General features: G+C 42.0%; 1 protein-coding gene across 1 annotated transcript; it reads right to left on the reverse strand.

The window, feature by feature from the left end:
• Nucleotides 1–11,274: 11,274 nt before the first annotated feature.
• Nucleotides 11,275–13,304, reverse strand: NDUFB3 (NADH:ubiquinone oxidoreductase subunit B3). Its single transcript, XM_053472262.1, has 3 exons — nucleotides 13,171–13,304; nucleotides 12,089–12,227; nucleotides 11,275–11,514 (listed from the first exon to the last, which is right to left on the reverse strand). Exons 2-3 carry the CDS (start codon nucleotides 12,223–12,225, stop codon nucleotides 11,358–11,360), a joined length of 294 nt encoding a protein of 97 aa, XP_053328237.1. The 5' UTR covers nucleotides 12,226–12,227; nucleotides 13,171–13,304; the 3' UTR covers nucleotides 11,275–11,357.
• Between the last annotated feature and the right edge of the window lie 7,846 nt (nucleotides 13,305–21,150).

The following is a 21,150-nucleotide window of genomic DNA, read 5'->3' on the forward strand; positions in this document are numbered from 1 at the left end:
CTAAGATGTGTGGAAAGGGGTAGGGGATGTGTGAGCTCAATGGCCTTTTAGTTTTTCTGTAGGATTGTTATTGTGGGCTTGTCAAGGTATGTGAGTGTTCATGACAAAGTGTATGTTTGCAGTTAAAAAAATGACACTATGTACTAGGGTTACCAAACTGGGCTTTTTTGCAAGACACATATGTAGTTCACATTCTACTGACCAGTATCTATAGCATGGGCAAGGCTAGATGCTGCTTCCCTGCCCAGAGAAAGAAGAAACTGACCAGAGGGTGCAGGGCTCGATCTGGAGAGTGTCCCAGGTAAACTGAAGTAATTGAGTCCCTGCACAGTAGCATACCTGTGTAGGTTAGCAGAAATAGAAAATGATGTGGTTGATGTGGTTTTTTTTCTTTTTTCACCTTGCACAAAACGTTACATATGGTTGTCTTGTAAATGTAAGTATAAAGCAGAACTACAAAAACTGTCCAGGAGAAAAAATGTTTGCCATCCACCAGCTATCAGGTTTAACCCCTTCAATCCCAGGGGTTTTTGGCACCTCAAGTCCCGGAACAATTTTGCCATTTTTGCGCTATGTCGGTTCAGCGATTATTCTCTTTTCCTGTGAATAGTGTACCCATATAAACTATATATTGTTTTTTCAAGGAGAGATAGAACTTTTTTTTGATACCATAGTTAGATGATTAGCTGCAATTTTAGAATGAGAAATTTAGTAAAAATTAGCGAAAATGAGAAAAGAAACACCTATTTTTTATAAATTTTCCCTCTGAATCCTCACAAAATTAGGTAAAGTGATGGAAAATCCCCTCCAAGTTTATCAATTCAGGTGTCCTGATTTCAGAAATACCTAATTTATATAGATTTTCCATACTTTCCCAGCACTTATAGGGAACATACCATAAGGTGTACATTATTCGTAGAATTTTTATGCTTATGGCTTAACGGGTTTGGGAGTGTTGAACGGGGCCAGGAGGGTTATACTGTTTAGATGTTGTGTTAGGGCAATGGGATGTAATTTTTTTATATATTATTTTATTTTTTGTATTTTTTATATATATATATATATATATATATATATATATTTTTTTTTTTTTTTTTTAAATGGTTAGAGGTCACAATTACATCACTTAGCTCACTTTATTGTTTTTTTTATTATTATTTATTGTATTATTTTGGTAATTTTTCTTTTCTTAGTTTCGTGCTTCAGCATGGGAGGAGAGTGGTGTCCACTGTGATCTCTATGCAAGTCCCCACAGTGCTTGTGCCTCATAGGAGCGATCGGATATCCCTGCAGGGTCTGTAAAGACCCTGCATGGGATATCCTGTCCTCTGATGACCTTCCGGGTGACGTCAGCAGTGATTGGCATTTAAAAAATGTAACAGTTTTCCGGCGTTCGTGCCGGAAGCTGTTACATTGGATCGGGCAGCAGAAAGCTGGCAATGCTGGCTTCTGCTGTCAGGGGGAGTCTAGGCTGTCAGCCCGATCTCCCGTGCAGCGGCAGGGATGTGTCCGATACGTACTGGTACGTCCATAAGGGATTCTTGGGATGCGTTTTTTGGATGTACCGGTACGTCCATAAGGGACTGAAGGGGTTAAAACAACCATGGGCCTCAATCAAAACTGTTTAATAATATTGTGGTTTTACAAAATTTGTTTATGTGGATATTTGTTGAAACTGACTGTCACCACATGCAAAGGGGCAGACATACCCAAAATTTTTTTCACATTCTCCTCTGAGATGTGTGTTTATTTCTCCAGTGCCTCCTTGATTTCATAATACAGATACACTCAATACCAAGAAATCTGCAGACACCTGACCATCATACCTATATGAGCTTGTTGTAGGTTCCATTCCACAATATGGAGTGCCCCCCCCTTTGGTGGCTATAATGGTGTCCACGTCTCTGGAAAGATTTTGAAGAGTGTGTCTGCAGGAATTTTTGCCCATTTGGCCAAAAGAGCATTTATAAAGTCATGCAGTGATGTTGGATATGAAGGCATGTATTCAGAGGGTAAATTCATCCCAAAGGTGATCAGTGGGGTTGAGGTCAGGGCTTTGTGCAGGTCACTCAGGTTTCTGCACACCAAACTAATAAAACCAGATCTTTTTGAACCTTGCTTTGTGCACAGGGGCACAGCCACGCTTAAACAAGCCTTTCCCAAAATGGTCTAAAATGTCTTTGTATGCTTTAGCTTTAGAGGAACTAAGAGGCCCAACCTAAATCATGAAAAACAGCCTCAGACCATTATCCTTCCTCAACCAAACTTTATAGTAGGCACTATGCTAGTGTTTCCCTGACAAACCCAGATTCATGCATTAGACTTCCAGATAGTGGAGTGTGATCCCTTAAGGGAACACGCTTCCACTGCTACAGAGCCTAGTGGCCCTGTGCTCTACACCACTCCAGACGACACTTAGCATTGTGCATAGTCAGGGCCGGCCCAAGGCAAAATACCGCCTGGGGCGAATTTTAAAATGCCGCCCCCCCCTTATCTACCCTTCCTCTCCCTCCGTCCCTGCCGCCCCCGCATATTATCTACCCCCCACGCCCCCGTACTTACCTTTCAGCAGTCCTGCGGCGAGACTCCCTGTTCGGTTTCGGTGCCGGCTTGTAATGCTGTGCGCCGGAAATCTTCCGGCACTCAGCATTACAAGCCAGCACCGAGACCGAACAGGGAGACTTGCCGCAGAGGAGAGAGAGGGGCCCCTTTCTCTCTCTTTCGCTTTAAAAAAAAAAAAAAAAAAGGGGCTTGGGGCGGCGAAGTGCCGCCCGGAGCGGTTGCCCCACTCGGCTCCATTGTCGGGCCGGCCCTGTGCATAGTGATCCTTGGCTTGTGTGCAGCTGCTTGGCCATGAAAAATCAATGAATAGACAATAGGAAATACTTGGTTGTATAGGGAGAGGTATTAGCAGTAGAAAGAGGGAACTGCTCATGCCGTTGTAAAGAGCACTGGTGAGACCTCACTTGGAGTATTGTGTACAGTACTGGAGACCGTATCTCCAGAAGGATATATATATATATGTTGGTGAAATAGTTCATAGATTACAGGATATATCTTACCAGGAAAGGGTAAAGGATCTTAACATATATAGCCTGGGGAAAAGACGTGACAGGGGGGACATGATAGAAACATTTAAATACTTAAAGGGAGTCAACATGATAAAGGAAGAGGATTTATTTAAAAGGAGAAATATTACCACAACAAGAGGACATAATCTTAAAATATAGGGCCAAAGGTTTAAAAGTAAACCTTTAATGAGAGTATACTGGATGCTTGGAATAGCCATCCAGCAGAAGTGATAGATGTTAATACAGTGAAGGCATTTAAGCAAGCATGGGATAGGCATAAGGCTAACCAGGGACTAAGGAAAGTATTCCGAGGTTGGGCAAACTGGATGGGCCAAATGGTTCTTATCTGCTGTCTATGTTTCTATAAAAACACATTGAGATGCTACAGCAGGCAGGCAACTTTTTGTGTTTCAGCACTCGACAGCCCCGCTCTTTGAGTGTGCATGGTGTACTGCTTCATGGCTGAGCTGCCAAGGCTAGATGCTCCCACCCACAATAATAGCACATACAGGGGACCTGAGCAGATCTAGCAGGGCAGAAATTTAATGAATTGACTTCTGGCAAAGGATATCTGCTTTGGAGATGGCTGCCTACGTGCTTGATTTTATACACCTGTTAGCAATGGCTGTGGTTGAAACACCTAAATAATAGGAGCAGACATGTGCATTCGTATTCCAGCGAACATGAAAACGAACACAATGGGTGTGTTTGCGTTGTTCAGCCCAAGTACCGAAGAAATGAACATGGCACCATCAAAACGTATACGAAGACATACAACACGAAGAATCTTCGTGTTGGTCTTCGTTTACTAATCTCCCAGGTCCCTTCCCCATCTAGCCTACCTTATCTAGGCAGCACTAAACGGGAGCGGAAATCTGTAGGTTCGCGTGAGGAGTTGAAGGTCCATGCAAGAAACTCAATTGGTTGATGCCTGAGGAGGCCCCAGCCAGCGAACAGCGAACAATAGAGTAGCTCTTACGTAATAGAGTTACGCCTGACAGCGAACCTATGCATTTCCGCTCCCATTATCTACGCAGCATCGCAGAAGTTAACGGGAGTGGAATGGTCTCCCCAGGCAGAGTTTCGGCACCAGGATTTTAAAAGTCTGTACGAGCGACTCTATTGGTTGCTTGTATGGATCTTTAACTCATGGAGCGGGAAGTGCAGGTGCCCTTCATTGGTTGATGCCGGCGACCAATAGAGTTGCTCGTACAGACCTTTAAAATCCTGGCGCCAAAGCTGTTGCTTAGTGCGTACCGCATCAACCCCGTATTAACCCCTTTTAAGAAAATCAGGCGAATATTCGTGGAATACAAAGATTTTCTTTCCCCACGAAGGCTAACACGAAGAGTTGGCCGTTGCCCAAGTATAGTTAGGAGGGCTGTCCACATACTTATTGGTCATATAGTGTACAATTACACAGTCAACACAATTGCAATTAGCGGCTTTATAAATGAAACTGAATACTTACCGTATTTGCCCGATTATAGGCCACAAGTTTTTAAAGTGGGGGGTACAGTCTATATTTGGAGTTTAGCGCAGGGATGCACAATTTGTATCACCCGACACCTAGGACATGCAGTTCCGGGCGCCGGACAGGTGTTTTTTTCATTTAGTCCTGCTGCGGGGAAGCAGCAGGGTTATGATCCAGATTCCCTGGAGCGCTGCAGGGGACCTGGATCCTCCTCTCTGGCAGCCGATGGGGGTCTGTGCGATGCAGACAACCCCCACTGCTGGCACTTCCGCCTGAGCTTCTATGACAGAGGTTGTCTACACGCATTGCGCAGACGTCCACCAGCTGCCCCCACTAGACATCAGGGAGTCTGGGGATGTAAGGTGGGCATAAAGCATATCTAGGGATGGATGTGTAAGGGGGGGGGGCATGGCATGGCACATGGTGGCTGTAAGTGATGTGCAGACCCCATACTGCTGGCAGCATCAATACACAAGGGGACAAGCTAGCCAGGTTTCAGCATGTACTGGCTGACTTGGGGTGATAGGAGTGTGATTGCCACTCTGGCATTTAGGGGGTTAAAAGGCATATTATGGTGCAGAGTGGCATATAGGGAGGTATAAGGCATTTCAGGAGGCAGAGTGGTGTATAGAGGGTTAAAAGGCATTTCTGGAGGCAGAGTGGCATTAAGGGGGTTAAAAGGCATTTCACAGAGCTCTCTGCCTCCAGAAATGCATTATGCCCCCCATTTAACACTCCCTCCCCCTCCCTCCTCCAAACTTACAGGAGATTCTAAGTCCCCGGTGCGTAGTCCGGGCAGCGTGTGCACCCACTTTGCAACTATATACATTTCCGCTGCACACCATAATGAAAATAAATGACTTTACACGTACTTTCCATACACATACATTTCCACTGAACCCATAATAAAAAAAACATACTTGTCGTTGCACCCACACAAATTTCCACTGCACCCATGTTGTGCATACAGAAATACATGTTCCCGGCTGCTGCTTTGTGGTAATTTGTTCAAAGTTAATTTGTTACATATGAATAGGTGAGTTTTACAGCAGTTCTGAGGTGATTAGAGGTTAAAGGATTTAAAGAAACATTTTTTTTTCACACTACAGTTGTCCTTTAACCCTTTCTATCCATTTATTTCTTGTTTCCATGGCAACCCTGACGGACAAATTGGATTTTATGAAAACAAAACTGAATTTCGTCCTAAAAAAATAGACAGACAAATTTTGTCGAATATGAAGACATATTTGTGCCGGTGCCCAAGTCTAATAATAAATAAGAAAAGAGGTAGGAAGAAAGGAGAGATGTGTGGAGAAAGTGGACAATGAGACGGGGAGAAATTTTGAGAAAGAGAAGAGAGAGAGTGTCTTTAAATTGTTTTGCGGAGATCACACTATCCACATATCTTCACAGGGCAGAGATATTTCAGTTATTAACCTCCGATGAAGTGACAGAGCCCCAAATAAAGAAGATACATGGTTTGTGGCAACAATTTCTCAATGACTGTCAGTCGTTGGTCTCCTCTTTAGGATTTAGGAGCGTATGCATGTTCAAATTCCTCTACCACCCCTGCTTGGAGGCAGTTCCACATATCTACATCTTTCTCAGTAAAGTAAAACATCCTTACGGTACATCTAGGCCTCTGACTCTCTAGTTTGGGATCATGACATCTTGTTATAACATTTCTCCTTCTATGTATAGATAAACTACAGAGGTATTGTCTTTTTTTGGTTATAAAGAACAAGGAGACTTAGAAGTGATAGATTTTTTATTCATCTCTTGTTTTGTATACAATCATGTTAAGAAATATTGTACAAATGCATACATTAATTCTTAACTCACACTTTACTGTTTGATGGGGAACTGCCATAGCTGAGATAAGACTAGCGTTAATTCCAGTATTTAATAAAACAACTTACTGTAAAAAAAAATAAAAATATGTCATATGTGACTTGTGAACAGAATGAGTTGGGTGCTGTCAACCGAAATGTGACTCCAGGGATAAGCTGCATTCTTCATGTTCATCAAAAAACAGAAATAACGGTTACCCGTAAATTATTAGTAGTATCAGATCGAAATAAAATTTTCAAAATATTGTTCTGTCCCCTTTCTAAAAAAAATTTTTTGAAAATATTTTGCTTTTTCGTTTTTTTAATCCAGTTGTAGTTCAGACTCCATAATATAATGCCTTCAGGCAGCAGCATATTAGCCATTCTCACTGTTATCAAACAACCCGACTCCTTTTCATACTGCCTTTGGGAAACAATAGAATGGCTCAGACTTAATCACCCAGCCCGACACCCTAAATAATAAAAGTCTATGGAGGAAAGGACCTTAGAATTGCCATAAATCATTAGCTCAGTGTTGTGTTTGAGCAGGAAACATCACACAAAATATCACGACTGACAACAACGATGGCCTCCAGGTCTGCAGATAAATGGAGTTTATTAGAACAAAATGACATAAAACCATTTTTTTCTCAACACTGTATACAGAGCAGAGGGTTATTACTGTATAGACAGCAGGGAGTTAAATTACTGTATATAGCATTGATGGGTATATTACTGTATATAGCACTGACAGGTTATTACTGTATACAGTGCTAGGGTTTGTTACCATATACAGCACTACAGTATCTGGCTCGGCAGACACACAAAACAAGACTTCTCTGTGGACCTACAGGCAGTCATTTGCACACAGGCATACAACAGGAAGGTGAGGGAATTACGCTGGGGGTTATGAAGGGGAAATAATGCCGAGTATAGAGATGGAGGGGGATGATTTTGGTACAAGACAGGGTGATAATAATAGGGCGTGGAAATGATGGTTTGAGAAATAGGATGAAGATGGGAAGAATATGAAGAAGATGATGGCGGGGAGGAATATAATGATGATGATGGCGGGAGGAATATAATGATGGCAGTGGGGAGAAACATGACATATGAATTATGATTTGAATGGGTGTGATGATAGTCTGGGGCAGCTCTACACACAATATCTAACACCTTACACATACATAAATATACACACACAGTCATTCAAGCACCATACACTTGCAGATACATAAACACACACACACAACCACTCCAACTTCAAACACTATACACTTATACTGTACATACAGGGGCGTACCTAGAGTATTTGGCACCCGGGGCGGATCCTGTAAGTGGCACCCCCCCCCCAAATATAAAAGTTTAAATAACATTTAACAAACATAATAGTGCTTTCTTTAATAACCCTAACAAATGAGTGACAAACATTACAAATTAAGTACTGGCTAAGCAGCTAAAGACACTATAAACTAAAAAAAATTCTGATATTATAATCAGGAGTCACCATAACATTGTTCTCTTTTTATTTAAGCATTTGCATATATAGTGGTGTTGCCATGTCGACTCATGATTATATATACCATATGAACCAGACACTGACTGTGGTATAGCATGACACATATCACTATATACTGAGCCAGGCAGTGACGGTGGTACAGCATAATGCCTATCACTCTATACTGAGACAGACATTGACGGTGGTGCAGCTTAAGTAATTTCATTATATATTGAGGCAAACATTACAGTGAAACAGCATAACTCCTATCACTATACACTGAGCCAGATACTACAGTGGAACAGCATAATACCTATCACTATAACTGAGCCAGATATTGATGGTGGTACAGCATAACCGCTATCTTTATATACTGAGCTAGACACTTATAGTAGTACAACATAACTATCATTATACACTGAGGCAGACATTGACAGTTGTGCAGCACAACTGCTATCATTATATACTGAAACACGCGCTGACAGTAGTACAACATAACTGTTTCCATTATATACTGAGGCACGCGCTGACGGTGGTACAACATAACTGTTAATATATACCGAGGCCCACATTGCCGGTGATACAGGATAACACCTATCACTTTATACTGAGCACACATTGACGGTGGGGCAGCGTAATCCATATCACTATACATTGAGCCTGACATTTACAATAATGCAGCATAACCCATATCACTATATACAAAGCCATTGATGTGGTGTAGGCCTACCACTTCAGTGTCTGGCTTAGTATATAGTGGTAGGGGTTATGCTGCATTATTGTAAATGTCTAGATCGATGTATAGTGATAGGGATTATGTTGTACTGCCCTCAACTGCAGATCAGGGGAAGACTGTGAGAGTCAGTACAGCCTTCCCTTCTTCTGACTGCACCGTGACATTGGGAGGTCCTCTCCCCGTAATCATCCCCAAAGTCCATTTGTCCCCTACGTCACTAAACCACAACTCTCTTTTAATTACTCCCTGTAGTTCAGGTATAGATCAAATAAACAACACATGGAAACAGCACGTGCAACTGAATAAGACATAAATATCCTGTATTTACAGGTATACATAAATAATGTATGGAAACATAGCATGTATAAATCAACAGAACACACAAACCCAGCATTGCAGGTATAGATCAACTGGAAATCACTCAGCACTGAAGGTATAGATCAAATAAACAACACATGGAAACAGTACCCCAGGTATTGATCAACTGAATAAGACATACAAATCCTGTATTTGCTGGTAAACATAAATAATGTATAGAAACATAGCATAGCAGATATAGACCAACACATTAACACACAAACCCAGCTTTTCAGGTATTGATCAATTGGAATTCACATAAAAACTCAGCATTAAAGTTATAGATAAAACACCCTAAATTACAGGCATAGATCACAGATTGCACACCCCAAAGCCAGCGTCCACATTGCCCACATAGAACCTGACCAGCACCCTGCGGTGGGGGTGCAAGGCCTCTGTCTCCCAGCTCTGCCACTGTACGGAACAGTATAGAGTGATGGGAGTTATGATGTACTTTAGAGCATAATTATAATGAAAAAGACATTGGAAATGGTACAGCATAACACCCATCACTCTCACACACTTACCAATCCACAGATTCCACACATACCAATCCACACGTATACCAATCCAGATTCCACACATACCAATCCACAGATTCCACACATACCACACATACCAATCCACAGATTCCACACATACCACACATACTAATCCACAGATTCCACACATACCAATCCACAGATTCCACACATACCAATCCACACATATACCAATCCACAGATTCCACACATATACCAATCCACTCTCACTGTCACTCAGTCTTAATGAATGATTTCCTACCTTCTTTTCTACTTCTTTTCTTCTTACAGCAGTCTTTTCTTTTTACAGCAGTCTTCCTCTTCGCTCCTCTTCTTCTGTCTTCTTCCGGGTCAGAGGGCACTGTGGGCGCGGCTTCAGTGCCGCCGGGGTTTGTTGTCAGATCCCGGCGGCATTGAAGCCGCGCCCACAGTGCCCTCTGCACAGCAGCAGTTGCCGCGCGGATCGCAAGGGAGCAGAATCGGAGGTCTTTAACAGACCTCCGGCTCCCTTGAGTGATTTTAAGCCGGTTCAAGGGAACCGGCTTAAAATCACTCAAGGGAGCTGGAGGTCTGTTAAAGACCTCCGATACCGCTCTCTTGCGAGCCTGCTCCTCCAGCGGCGGACATTACTGTCCGTCTCTGGAGGGGTGCCGGGTGCCGGCAAGTTGGCACCCCCTGATGAGCGGCACCCGGTGCGGACCGCCCCCCCCGCCCCCCGCTAGGTACGCTACTGTGTACATACCATTGGCAAATCCTGGCGGGGTGGGATAGACGGAGGCATGTTATAGAAGTAGGGATAAAGAGGTAAGTGCTAACACCTGGACCAACAGTAACTCTTTATATCTCTAACTTTCAGGACAAGGAGGTAGTGCGGCAGCCCGCAGGGCGGGGTGCATCAAAGACAGGCCGGTGCTTCACAGGTAAGCGAGCTGTCTGGGTACGCATGTTAATGTGTGTCTGCCTGGGTATGTATGTGTGTCTGGGTATTTATGTCTGGTTATGTATGTTAGTGTATGCATGTGTGTCTGCCTGTGTATGTTAGAGCACCTGCCTGATGTTCGTTGTAGGTGCGTCCAACAAATGGGTGAATGTGGCTGCACGCGCAGGAGTGTAACTAGAAACCACAGGCCCTGGGTGGAAAATTCCCCTGCGGTCCCCAACTTCACCAAGCATCACTCGCAGCCTCTGCCTCCAAACAGCTTGTAAACGCCACCTTTGCCTCAAGCAGCTTATCAGTACCATCCTTACCTCCAAACAGCTTACCTGTGATATATTTGGCCAACTAATTGATTATGAAAATCGTTGGTTGCATCCCTAGACTGCACGCCGTTATTGATTCTAAAGGGGGCAATACACAGTATTACGAACTAAGGGTATGCAGACTTTTGTTGCCATGTTTTGTTTTATGATTGTGCCATTCGGTTATAACCTACAGTTGAATATGAATCCCATAAGAAATACAATAAATGTGTTTTGCCTGCTCACTCATGTGTTCTTTAAAAATGGTACATATATTACCAAATCTCCAATGGTATGCCAACTTTACAGTACAATTTATGTTGAAGGCTACTCAATGACAGAGAACTCAATTTAATTTAAAGATCAAGCCTTATTTTGATATCTGCAAGCCAAAATGTATATACGTTCCATCACCACCATGAGAAGGTCGTAGTTACAAAATTGTGGTGAATCTTTACATAATTACTGTACATTATTAATGTTCCTCCTCCACTTTCTATACATTTGCATCCATAATCTTAATGAAAAAATATTACACAAGCTACACCATATAATTCAACAATCCCACTTTTAATAGATATATTTCTTGCAAGTGCTACACAAACTGGATACTTAATGAATACACTGTTCTTTTAATGGTGACCTCCAGATTTCTTTGGAGGAAACAAGACATACTCAACCCCCAGAGCCACAACAAACGCAGCAAAGCCCCATTTAAAGCCTCTGGCAATGACATCCTTAAAGGTAGCAGGTTTAGCATATCCTCCCATATATCTCCAGGCCTCATTCCTGTGAAACAAAAATACAAATGCAAGTTAGGGAATAGGCTGTGTCAAGAGGGAAAAAGAACAATGTTGTAGAAACATTTTTTACCATGTGGCAATAGGCGGCAAACAAGGTATGTAGGGTAAGTGACATATCTGGCAGCCATTGCTTATAATCACCCAGGATCATGGTGAAAAGGCTGTACGTTGACAGCCTGGTCTCCCCAAAGTGTCTTTAAGCGAACAATTTAAAATGTTTGATAAAAGGATCAGTACGTAAGTATTTCCCTCCTTTATTGCTCAGTATGGTAGGGAGCCTGCCTCTTCATAAATAATAATAATAAAAATATTTAAAACATACTAAAACAATAACAAAGCATTGTTTGCTGTTAGCCGGAAAATTGTTCTACTGACACCGTTTATGAACACATGTAAAAGATATGCAACATGCATGACAGCAGCTTTTAGGATGCATGGTAAAAATGTAAACATAGCAACGCAGATACTCTTTTTACATCCTCTCTTGTATTAATGTTTCTCTTGCCGAATCAAAGTTCAGCACACAAATTAAGGCAATCCCGTGTCTGTTTTGGGTATACCTTAGCCATGGATCCCTCAAGCCTCGTTTAGCTAGCCTCGCTTGTACTTCTTCTAGCGGTGTCCCCTCTATTTTCCACTGCCTATAATCAGGTAGGTGAAGCTTTCCATGCCCATGGTGTTCATGTCCGTGGCCCATACCTGTGAGACATGGTTATTGTAGATTACAGGCCATCTGTAACATGTTGTTAAAAAACGACACATCAGAGATACCACATCCAGAAATACAGCATCAGACTTTGATTTTAACATATTAATAGGTAGTAATCAAAATACAAGATTAGAGTTCTCTCTTCTAATCCTGCAGCAGTATGTCTGAACATCTCTTTTTTGTTATTGTCAATTCTAACATTAATGATCATGCTGTACTTTTCTTTTGCAACAGTGCTATGGAATCGGATCAATAAATGAAAAGTCCTGTCTTTAAATGGCATAAAGCATATCTAACGTACTCGTAAAAAAAAAACATTATCAGACCATTTATTTTACTTCATATCACCCTTAAATATATTAGCAATACATAATTTAAGGGAAACCCCTAGATCAAATCTATAACACCTTCCTTCCCGACAGATCATGATATAAGTAACGAGTCATAAGGTGCATATTAACATTGTGTTAAAAGTGCACTGTGTTTAGTCAATTTTCAATTTAATGACACCTTAGTGGACCCTGTAGAAATTGCAGCTACAGCTGACCTCCTCCATGGACCTGCGTATGTACCGCATGTGCACGGTGATACCAAACACATCTCCTGCACAGAAAATAGTTGGGGGAGGCAAATGGGTGAGTGCATTATGGTTCTGCACAATGCCTCTCATGCAATACCAAGCGGGACAACACAACAATCTAAAGAACAGGTTTACGCGACAATCCTTGGGGCAAACGGGGGCCCAGAACAGAATAATTAATTAAAGGAAAGTGGATACAACCGACCACCATACACATCTAAGGCATGGTAAAACACCACATTTATAACCTATGCACGTGTATCTTTGTTCCAATTACAACCCTTGAGCTGTCATTATTAACAGCTGAGCGGATCTCTTGCCTCAGTATACGCTTAGACGTAAACCTCCCTTACCTGCAGCCTTTAGTCTCCTTGAGGGGGCACTCTGAACGGAAACGGAAAAAGCGTCACTGGAAACGGCACTGATTCTCGAATAACCTTTGCCGACGACTTCGCCACTTGACAACAAAAAATAAAGCTATATTGAAGAAAAAAAAAAAAAAAAAAGATCAATTACGCTATTCCGCCATTCTATCCAATCAACGACCACTGAGCGAAAGTGAGGCTTGTTACGCAAACAGGCATTCATACGTCCACGACGAGGTAGTAATTCAGTTGGAGTCGGGTATTTAAGCTTGGATGCGAGTGCGACTAGTTCTTATCCAGCAGAAGGGCCATGTCCTTTCCAGGCATAGGAAATAGTCGCAATTGCAGGTACAAAGATTACACTGGTTCTCCACACACAGAGTGCCATTTGAGGTATCCATCCCAAGACAGCTGATTTCCTGGCAAAGTGAATTGGAGAGCGTCAGGACTCCAGCAAAAGAAATGTGAACTCTATGAAGATGTTTTTATTTTAGATAATATGGTCAGGGAGATTTCTCTTTGGACCAGCCTGTCCGACGGCCACGTTGATGTTTGTACACCTTTCTGCTGTGGAGCTTGCACACCGTGCGAGGAACTTTCTTTAACTGCAGGTATTTATACATTATATATTTAACAAAATACCTTTTATAGCTAATATTTACAGTGAACTAATGAGTTAGATGGGGCCCCAGAACTCATAAATGGCACTCTTTTATTGTTAGACACATATATAATAGCGTGCAATATAAATGTAATATGGGGGTGCAGCTGTCAATCCCAGCGTAGCTGTCAAGTGGGTTGGGGTGGCAGGTTACAGATTTAACTACTGCACTTACACTGCAAGCAAGGGATATCTCTTTCTCATATACACATACCTATTTTTTTAAATTGGCAAATTTATTTTCCTAATCGATTAGTTGGCCGATTTTATTTTTTCGATTAATTGGATAAAAAAATAATTTATTTAAAATAATTTAATTTAATAAACAAACAGGATGTTAAAAACAAGCAGCAGAATAAACAAACTTTGATAAAAATGTAGTTCGTGTTTTTATTTCCCAACCTGCCCCCCCAGTTATGAACATTTGAGCCCTGGCTTGCCACACTGCCTCCCAGATATGCCACATACCCCCAGATATGCCACATGCCTCCCAGATATGCCACTCCACCCTCCCCACATATGCCTTATATACCCTATATGTCTTATACCCCCTGATATGCCACTGTGCCCCTTGATATGCCTTATACCCCCCCATATATGTCATATTGCCCACTTGTTCACAGACTCATTCACATCACACTGACAGAATACCTTTATAAATAAATACAGGATTAAACGTCACTTCCCCCACGATTTAGATTCCCCTTAGTTTACACCCCTTTACCTCTAACTGCACCTTAAGTTAACTTTATTTCATTAATTAAATTACTCTCAGTAATAATAACTCTCAGTCCTCATCATTAAATTAACCCTAAACACCCCATCAACCATAACCGCCCCTAAATTAACCCTAAAGACTCCATTAACTATAACTACCCTTAAATGAATCCTACAGACCCCATTAACCATAACTGTTCCTAAATTAACCCTAAAGACAGCATCAACCATAACTGCCCCTACGTTAACCCTAAAGACCCCATTAACCATAACTGCCCCTAAATTAACCATAACTGTAACTAAATTAACCCTAAAGACACCATTAACCATAACTGCCCTTAAATTAACCCTAAACACCCCATTACCCATAACTGCCCCTAAATTAAACCTAAAGACCCCATTAACCATAAATGTCCTTAAATTAACCCTAAATACCCCATCAACCATAACTGCCCCTAAATTAACCCTGAAGACGCCATCAACCATAAGTGCCCCTAAATTAACCCTAAAGACCCCATTAACCATAACTGCCCCTAAATTATCCCTAAAGACCCCATCAACCATAACTCCTCCTAAATTATCCCTGAAGACCCTATCAACCACAACTGCCCCTAAATTAACCCTGAAGACCCCATCAACCATAACTGCCCCTAAATTAACCCTGAAGACCCCATCAACCATAACTGCCCCTAAATCATATACAATCTAACAGCGAAAGAAATCCGGGCAATGAAAGAATTACAAAAAGATAATAAAATTGTGATGTGTCCAGCAGATAAGGGAGGCGGTATAGTTATTTTAGATGTCGACGCATATAACGCAGAATGTGACACACAATTAGCAGACACCAAAACTTACAAAACTTTAACACATAACCCAACAGAAACATACACTAGAGAACTCCAAAAATTATGTAAAAAAGCCTCTGAACAACAAATTTTGACTAAACAGGAATATGAATATCTCATTAATACAGAAAACCGTATACCCGTTTTTTACTGTATTCCAAAGATTCATAAAAATCCAACCAAATCACCAGGCAGACCTATTATTTCAGGAATAGAATCAATAACTTCCCACTTATCAGAATACATTGATATCATACTACAACCATATGTAAAATAAACTCCATCATACATCAAAGATACAACACAAATAATCAAAATAATTGAAACCATACAATGGCAACCCAATTGGTGTCTAGCAACTTTAGATGATAGTTCACTCTATACGTCTATTAATCACGAACAGGGAATACAAGCAATAGATCACTACCTATCCAAAAGCAACATCCCTCAGGAACATATCACATTCATACTAGAAGGCATACGATATATTCTCACTCACAATTTTTTCTGCTTTAATGACCAATTCTACCTCCAGGTTCTCGGAACCGCGGTGGGGACCAGGTTCGCGCCTAGTTTCGCTAACCTTTTTATGGCCTTTTGGGAGGAACAGACCATATCCCTCCACCTGGGTGCGAACCTGGTCCTCTGGAAAAGATATATCGATGACATCATTATCATTTGGAAAGATACAACACAATCAATGCAAACTTTCATAGATCAACTCAATCATAATATCTATAACCTCCAGTTTACCCCCAATATTAGCACAGAACAAATCGAATTTCTAGACCTAAACATAAAAGTACTCAGTGACAAACTTGTTTGCAACACTTACCACAAACCAACAGCAAAAAACTGTTACATCAGGTTTGATAGCTGCCATCTACCACAATGGCTCACAAACATTCCATATGGACAATACAGACGGATCAGATGCAACTGCACAGATATACACCAGTTTGACCAAGAAGCCCAGTCTCTAACCAATTACAACAAAAACATTACCCCAAACAACTACTCGAACACTCTTACAATAAAGCTAAACAACAAAACCGAGAAACCTTTTTCATAGACAAATCACAACAACAAACAAAAGAAAATATAGAACAAACAGCCAAATTAGTCCTACCCTTCAACACAGCACACCGCCAGATCAAGAAAATAATAAATAAACATTGGCACCTACTACAAACCGACAAAACAATAGGTCTGTCACTTCCTTCACAAGCCCCCATTGTTTTCACAAAAGCTCCGAACTTAGGTTTGAAGATCGCTCCCACAACCAAACTCACTAAAGACACACAATATAACAAACACCAATCATCTATTTCGGGATCCAAGGGCTTCCATAGATGCACAGAATGTAACAGCTGCAAAATCACATTTCCTAAAAAAACAGAAACTATAGTATCCTATAGTACACTATCAGAGAATTGCTTACCTGTAATAGCAAAAACATTTATATATATCATTCAATGCCCATGTGGCAAACAATATGTAGGACGTACATCAAGAACCCCAAAAAAGTATAGCTGAACATTTTTACAACATCAAAAGAGGTTTTGAAAAACACACTTTATCAGCACACTATAAAGAACACCATAATTGTCACATTAGAGGTACCACATATGCAGCTCTCCAGACAATACATCGAGATCGGAGAGGAGGCAATTTTATTGCCAAAATGTCAAGAGCTGAATCTAAACTGATTTTCCAGATGGACACAATAGCCCCAAAGGGACTCAATGCAGAACTTTAAATTTTTGACTTTATGTGATGAGAGACAGGCCCCCACATTGTCGCACGGTGAATCATGACCCAGGCTGATTACCCAGCGCCTAGACTCCCCCCGCAGAAGGGCCTACCCTCTCCTACAAATGTTTCCCCCCTTTTTTATGTATATTTCATTTTTGTGTATATTTCATTTATGCCTTCCATTATTATTATTGTTATTATTAATATTCATGACCTCCATTTTGATATTTATTTTTATATATCCTATTTTTAGATTATATTTTTTATTTTTATTTATATTCTTACATTCGTACAGAGATTTTCATATCATTAGATGTTCCACATCACTGTCCTTCCACTATTGCATTGCTCATGTCATTCATTCAATTCATAGGACTGTAACTGATCTAAGAAGAGTCCTTTAATCCAGTTCGCCCCCCCCAGTCCCTTGTTAATCCATTCCACAAATGTTTTAACACCCATTAGCAAGTATCCAATCATGTGCACTCAGATCCACATATAAGGCCCACATTTTTTCATTACCAACAGAGCTATTGAAAAAGAAGCCAAGTGTGCTTCGAAAACGCGTTTAGCCTGCTATTCCCCCTGTGCATAACCTGCATCAATATCAACACTGCTCACTGCTCACGGCACTCCGGACCGAGTAAGATTGACTTGTTAAATCAACAATTTTTTTTTATTTTTTTTATCTATATTGTGCCCATCACGCACGAGGATAACACTGCTGACATCAAGGACCTCCATTAACCTACTCAGCAGACCTCTCCCTCCCTGCGCCCACAACTGCCAGCAATCCGCTAACTCGGCAGCGGCTAGGCACGGTCAATAAAGCCTACAGGGTAAGTGTGAGAGCTCCGCGGGACACATCATAAGAAGATCGGTGAGATCGCATATTTAATTCTCCCGAAAAATCACAATAAAGACACACAGTATCTAAAAACATTTTCATAGAAAGGATTGCTAAGGAAGTCTTCACAGACACACCGAACACTGATAAGTGTTATCACCTACAAACTGTGAATAATATGATATACTCTTTTTTTCACAGAGGACTATATTTTAAATGCTTTACATAACAAACAGCAGTACTATTGTGTCATCCACTCGGTCTCTGATATATTTATAGAAACCAACTATATGAAATTTGTACATATTTCACATGAGAGACATTATCTCTTGATGTAATAATTAGGGCTGAAACAACTAATCGATAAAATCGATAATAATTGATAATTAAAATCGTTGACAACGATTTTCATTATTGATTAGTCAAATCGATTTTTATCGATTATAAAAAGAGTTTTTTTTCAAACTCCTCTCCTTATATAATCCGACCTCAAACAGAGATCGGATTATAACACTAGAATCCAGATCCCCCACAACGCTGCAGGGGACCTGGATTCCCCTCACTGTCGGCCGGTCTCTCACTTCCGCCCCCCCCCATACACTGCTCTGCCTCTCTCCCGACTCCTTGGTGTTTTGTGAACCTCCGTTCTGACAGGCACTTTCACTGCAGCTTCATAGAAGCCTCAGCGTAAGTGAAGGTGAGTAACGGAGGCTGTCTGTGCACATCGCGCAGACCCCCACCGGCTGACAAAGAATCAAGGTCTCCTGCAGAGGATCATCCTCTTTCAGCTGGTGGGGGTCTGCATCGCACAGACAGCCTCCGTTACTGCCCTTCACTTACACTGAGGCTTCTATGAAGCTGCAGTGAAAGTGCCTGTCAGCAACGGAGGTTCACAAAACACCAAGGAGTCGGGAGAGAGGCAGAGTGGTGTATGGGAGGGGGAGGAGTCAGAGGGATGTATGGGAGCCACCCTCCCATACACCACTCTGCCTCTCTCCCGACTCCCTGGTGTTTTGTGAACCTCCGTTGCTGACAGGAGGTAGAGTGGTGTATGGGAGGAGGCAGAGTGGTGTGTGGGAGGGGGAGGAGGCAGAGTGGTGTGTGGGAGGGGGAGGAGGCAGAGTGGTGTGTGGGAGGGGAGGCAGAGTGGAGTATGGGAGGGGGGAGGAGGCAGAGTGGTGTGTGGGAGGGGGGAGGAGGCAGAGTGGTGTGTGGGAGGGGGGAGGAGGCAGAGTGGTGTGTGGGAGGGGGAGGAGGCAGAGTGGTGTGTGGGAGGGGGAGGAGGCAGAGTGGTGTGTGGGAGGGGAGGCAGAGTGGAGTATGGGAGGGGGGAGGAGGCAGAGTGGAGTATGGGAGGGGGGAGGAGGCAGAGTGGTGTATGGGAGGGGGGAGGAGGCAGAGTCAAGAGCATCAGGGAGGCGCCGAGAGGCAGGGGCTGGGACAGGCGATAACTCGCCTCGCGGCGGACCGCCAGCTCGATCCCAAGATCCAACTACGAGCTTTTTAACTGCAGCAACTTTAATATACGCTATTGGAGCTGGAATTACCACGGCTGCTGGCACCAGACTTGCCCTCCAATAGATCCTCGTTAAAGGATTTAAAGTGTACTCATTCCAATTACAGGGCCTCGAAAGAGTCCTGTATTGTTATTTTTCATCACTACCTCCCCGAGTCGGGAGTGGGCAATTTGCGCGCCTGCTGCCTTCCTTGGATGTGGTAGCCGTTTCTCAGGCTCCCTCTCCGGAATCGAACCCTGATTCCCCGTTACCCGTTACCCGTGGTCACCATGGTAGGCACAGAAAGTACCATCAAAAGTTGATAGGGCAGACATCCGAATGTATCGTCGCCGTCACGGGGACATGCGATCGGCCAGAGGTTATCTAGAGTCACCAAAGCGGCCGGCGGGGGCGAGCCCACCGGATTGGTTTTGGTCTGATAAATGCACGCATCCCTGGGGGTCAGCGCTTGTTACACTATAAGCAGTTGTGTGAATATATATGTATATGGACAGGTGTATGCGGGTGTATGGATGTACATGTGTGTAGATATGCATATGTAGGTATGTATGTGTATGTGTATATATATATATATATATCATGGTTTCTGTTAATACTAGTTAAATCAAGATGCATGGGAGGTGGCCGGGAATGATAAATATTTGGGAAACCTTTTGTCTTAGTTTAGATAACACTGATATGCGTGATGAAGGGTGTGTGGAAGAAAGACAGGTTTTCGCATAAAATAGAGTGTCATGTCAATAATCAGATCAGGAGATCTTTGGGTTTTACTGCCCCATGATTGTAAAGACCCCAGGGTGTGGTGTTGGCCAAAGGGAATAACTTCAAAGGGTAACTACGGCAACCACAGGGTCCAATCAGGGATCTCCCAGTAGACTCAATTGGGACCCTCTAGTATATCAAGGGACAGGTAGTGAAAGTAAAGAGGAGAGGAGGAGGAGAGAAAGTAAAGAGAAAAAGTAACATCACTAACCTGGAGCTCTCAGGGAAGGTAACTATGAACATGCATGTTTGAATATTGTAAATAGGAACTTATATATATGTATTTGTTGTAAGTCTGTCAATTAATGTGGGGATTATTGTTATTGTACTGTTATTTGTATTGTTTTATATTTGGAACGTTCTAGTAAAAGTTTGTATTGTTGTATCATAGCCGCATTGTGGATTCTTGGATATCCTGTTGTTGTTTCCAAAATATTCTGTTGCATTCTGGAAGAAGCGAAAGTTTTCAGTTCAAAAACCTTAAAAGTTAGAAGAGATAGAACAGGGATTGTTTAACTTAATAAGCCAGTGGGTGGGTTTATCGGTGCATATTTCATAAGTGTATCCATATACCCATTCACCTGGATAAGTGTAGTTATTGTAGCTAGAAGACACATTAGCCTTCAGGAGATATATCGGAATACATATTGTGATTTCATTGATATGTGTTTGGATGTATCTGTTGTTGGATCAGTTGTAATCTTAAGCACATAACACATTCATAAGTCTTTTAGATGGTATGCTGTAGATAAAGCATTAATCCATCTGATTGATATTTTAATAACACAATTCCCTAGTTCCCTCAAAAGAAAACTTAACATCGCTCGTTGGCATGTATTAGCTCAAGAATTACCACAGTTA

This window comes from Spea bombifrons, chromosome 7 (assembly GCF_027358695.1).
Source record: "Spea bombifrons isolate aSpeBom1 chromosome 7, aSpeBom1.2.pri, whole genome shotgun sequence".
Classification (NCBI taxonomy): domain Eukaryota; kingdom Metazoa; phylum Chordata; class Amphibia; order Anura; family Pelobatidae; genus Spea; species Spea bombifrons.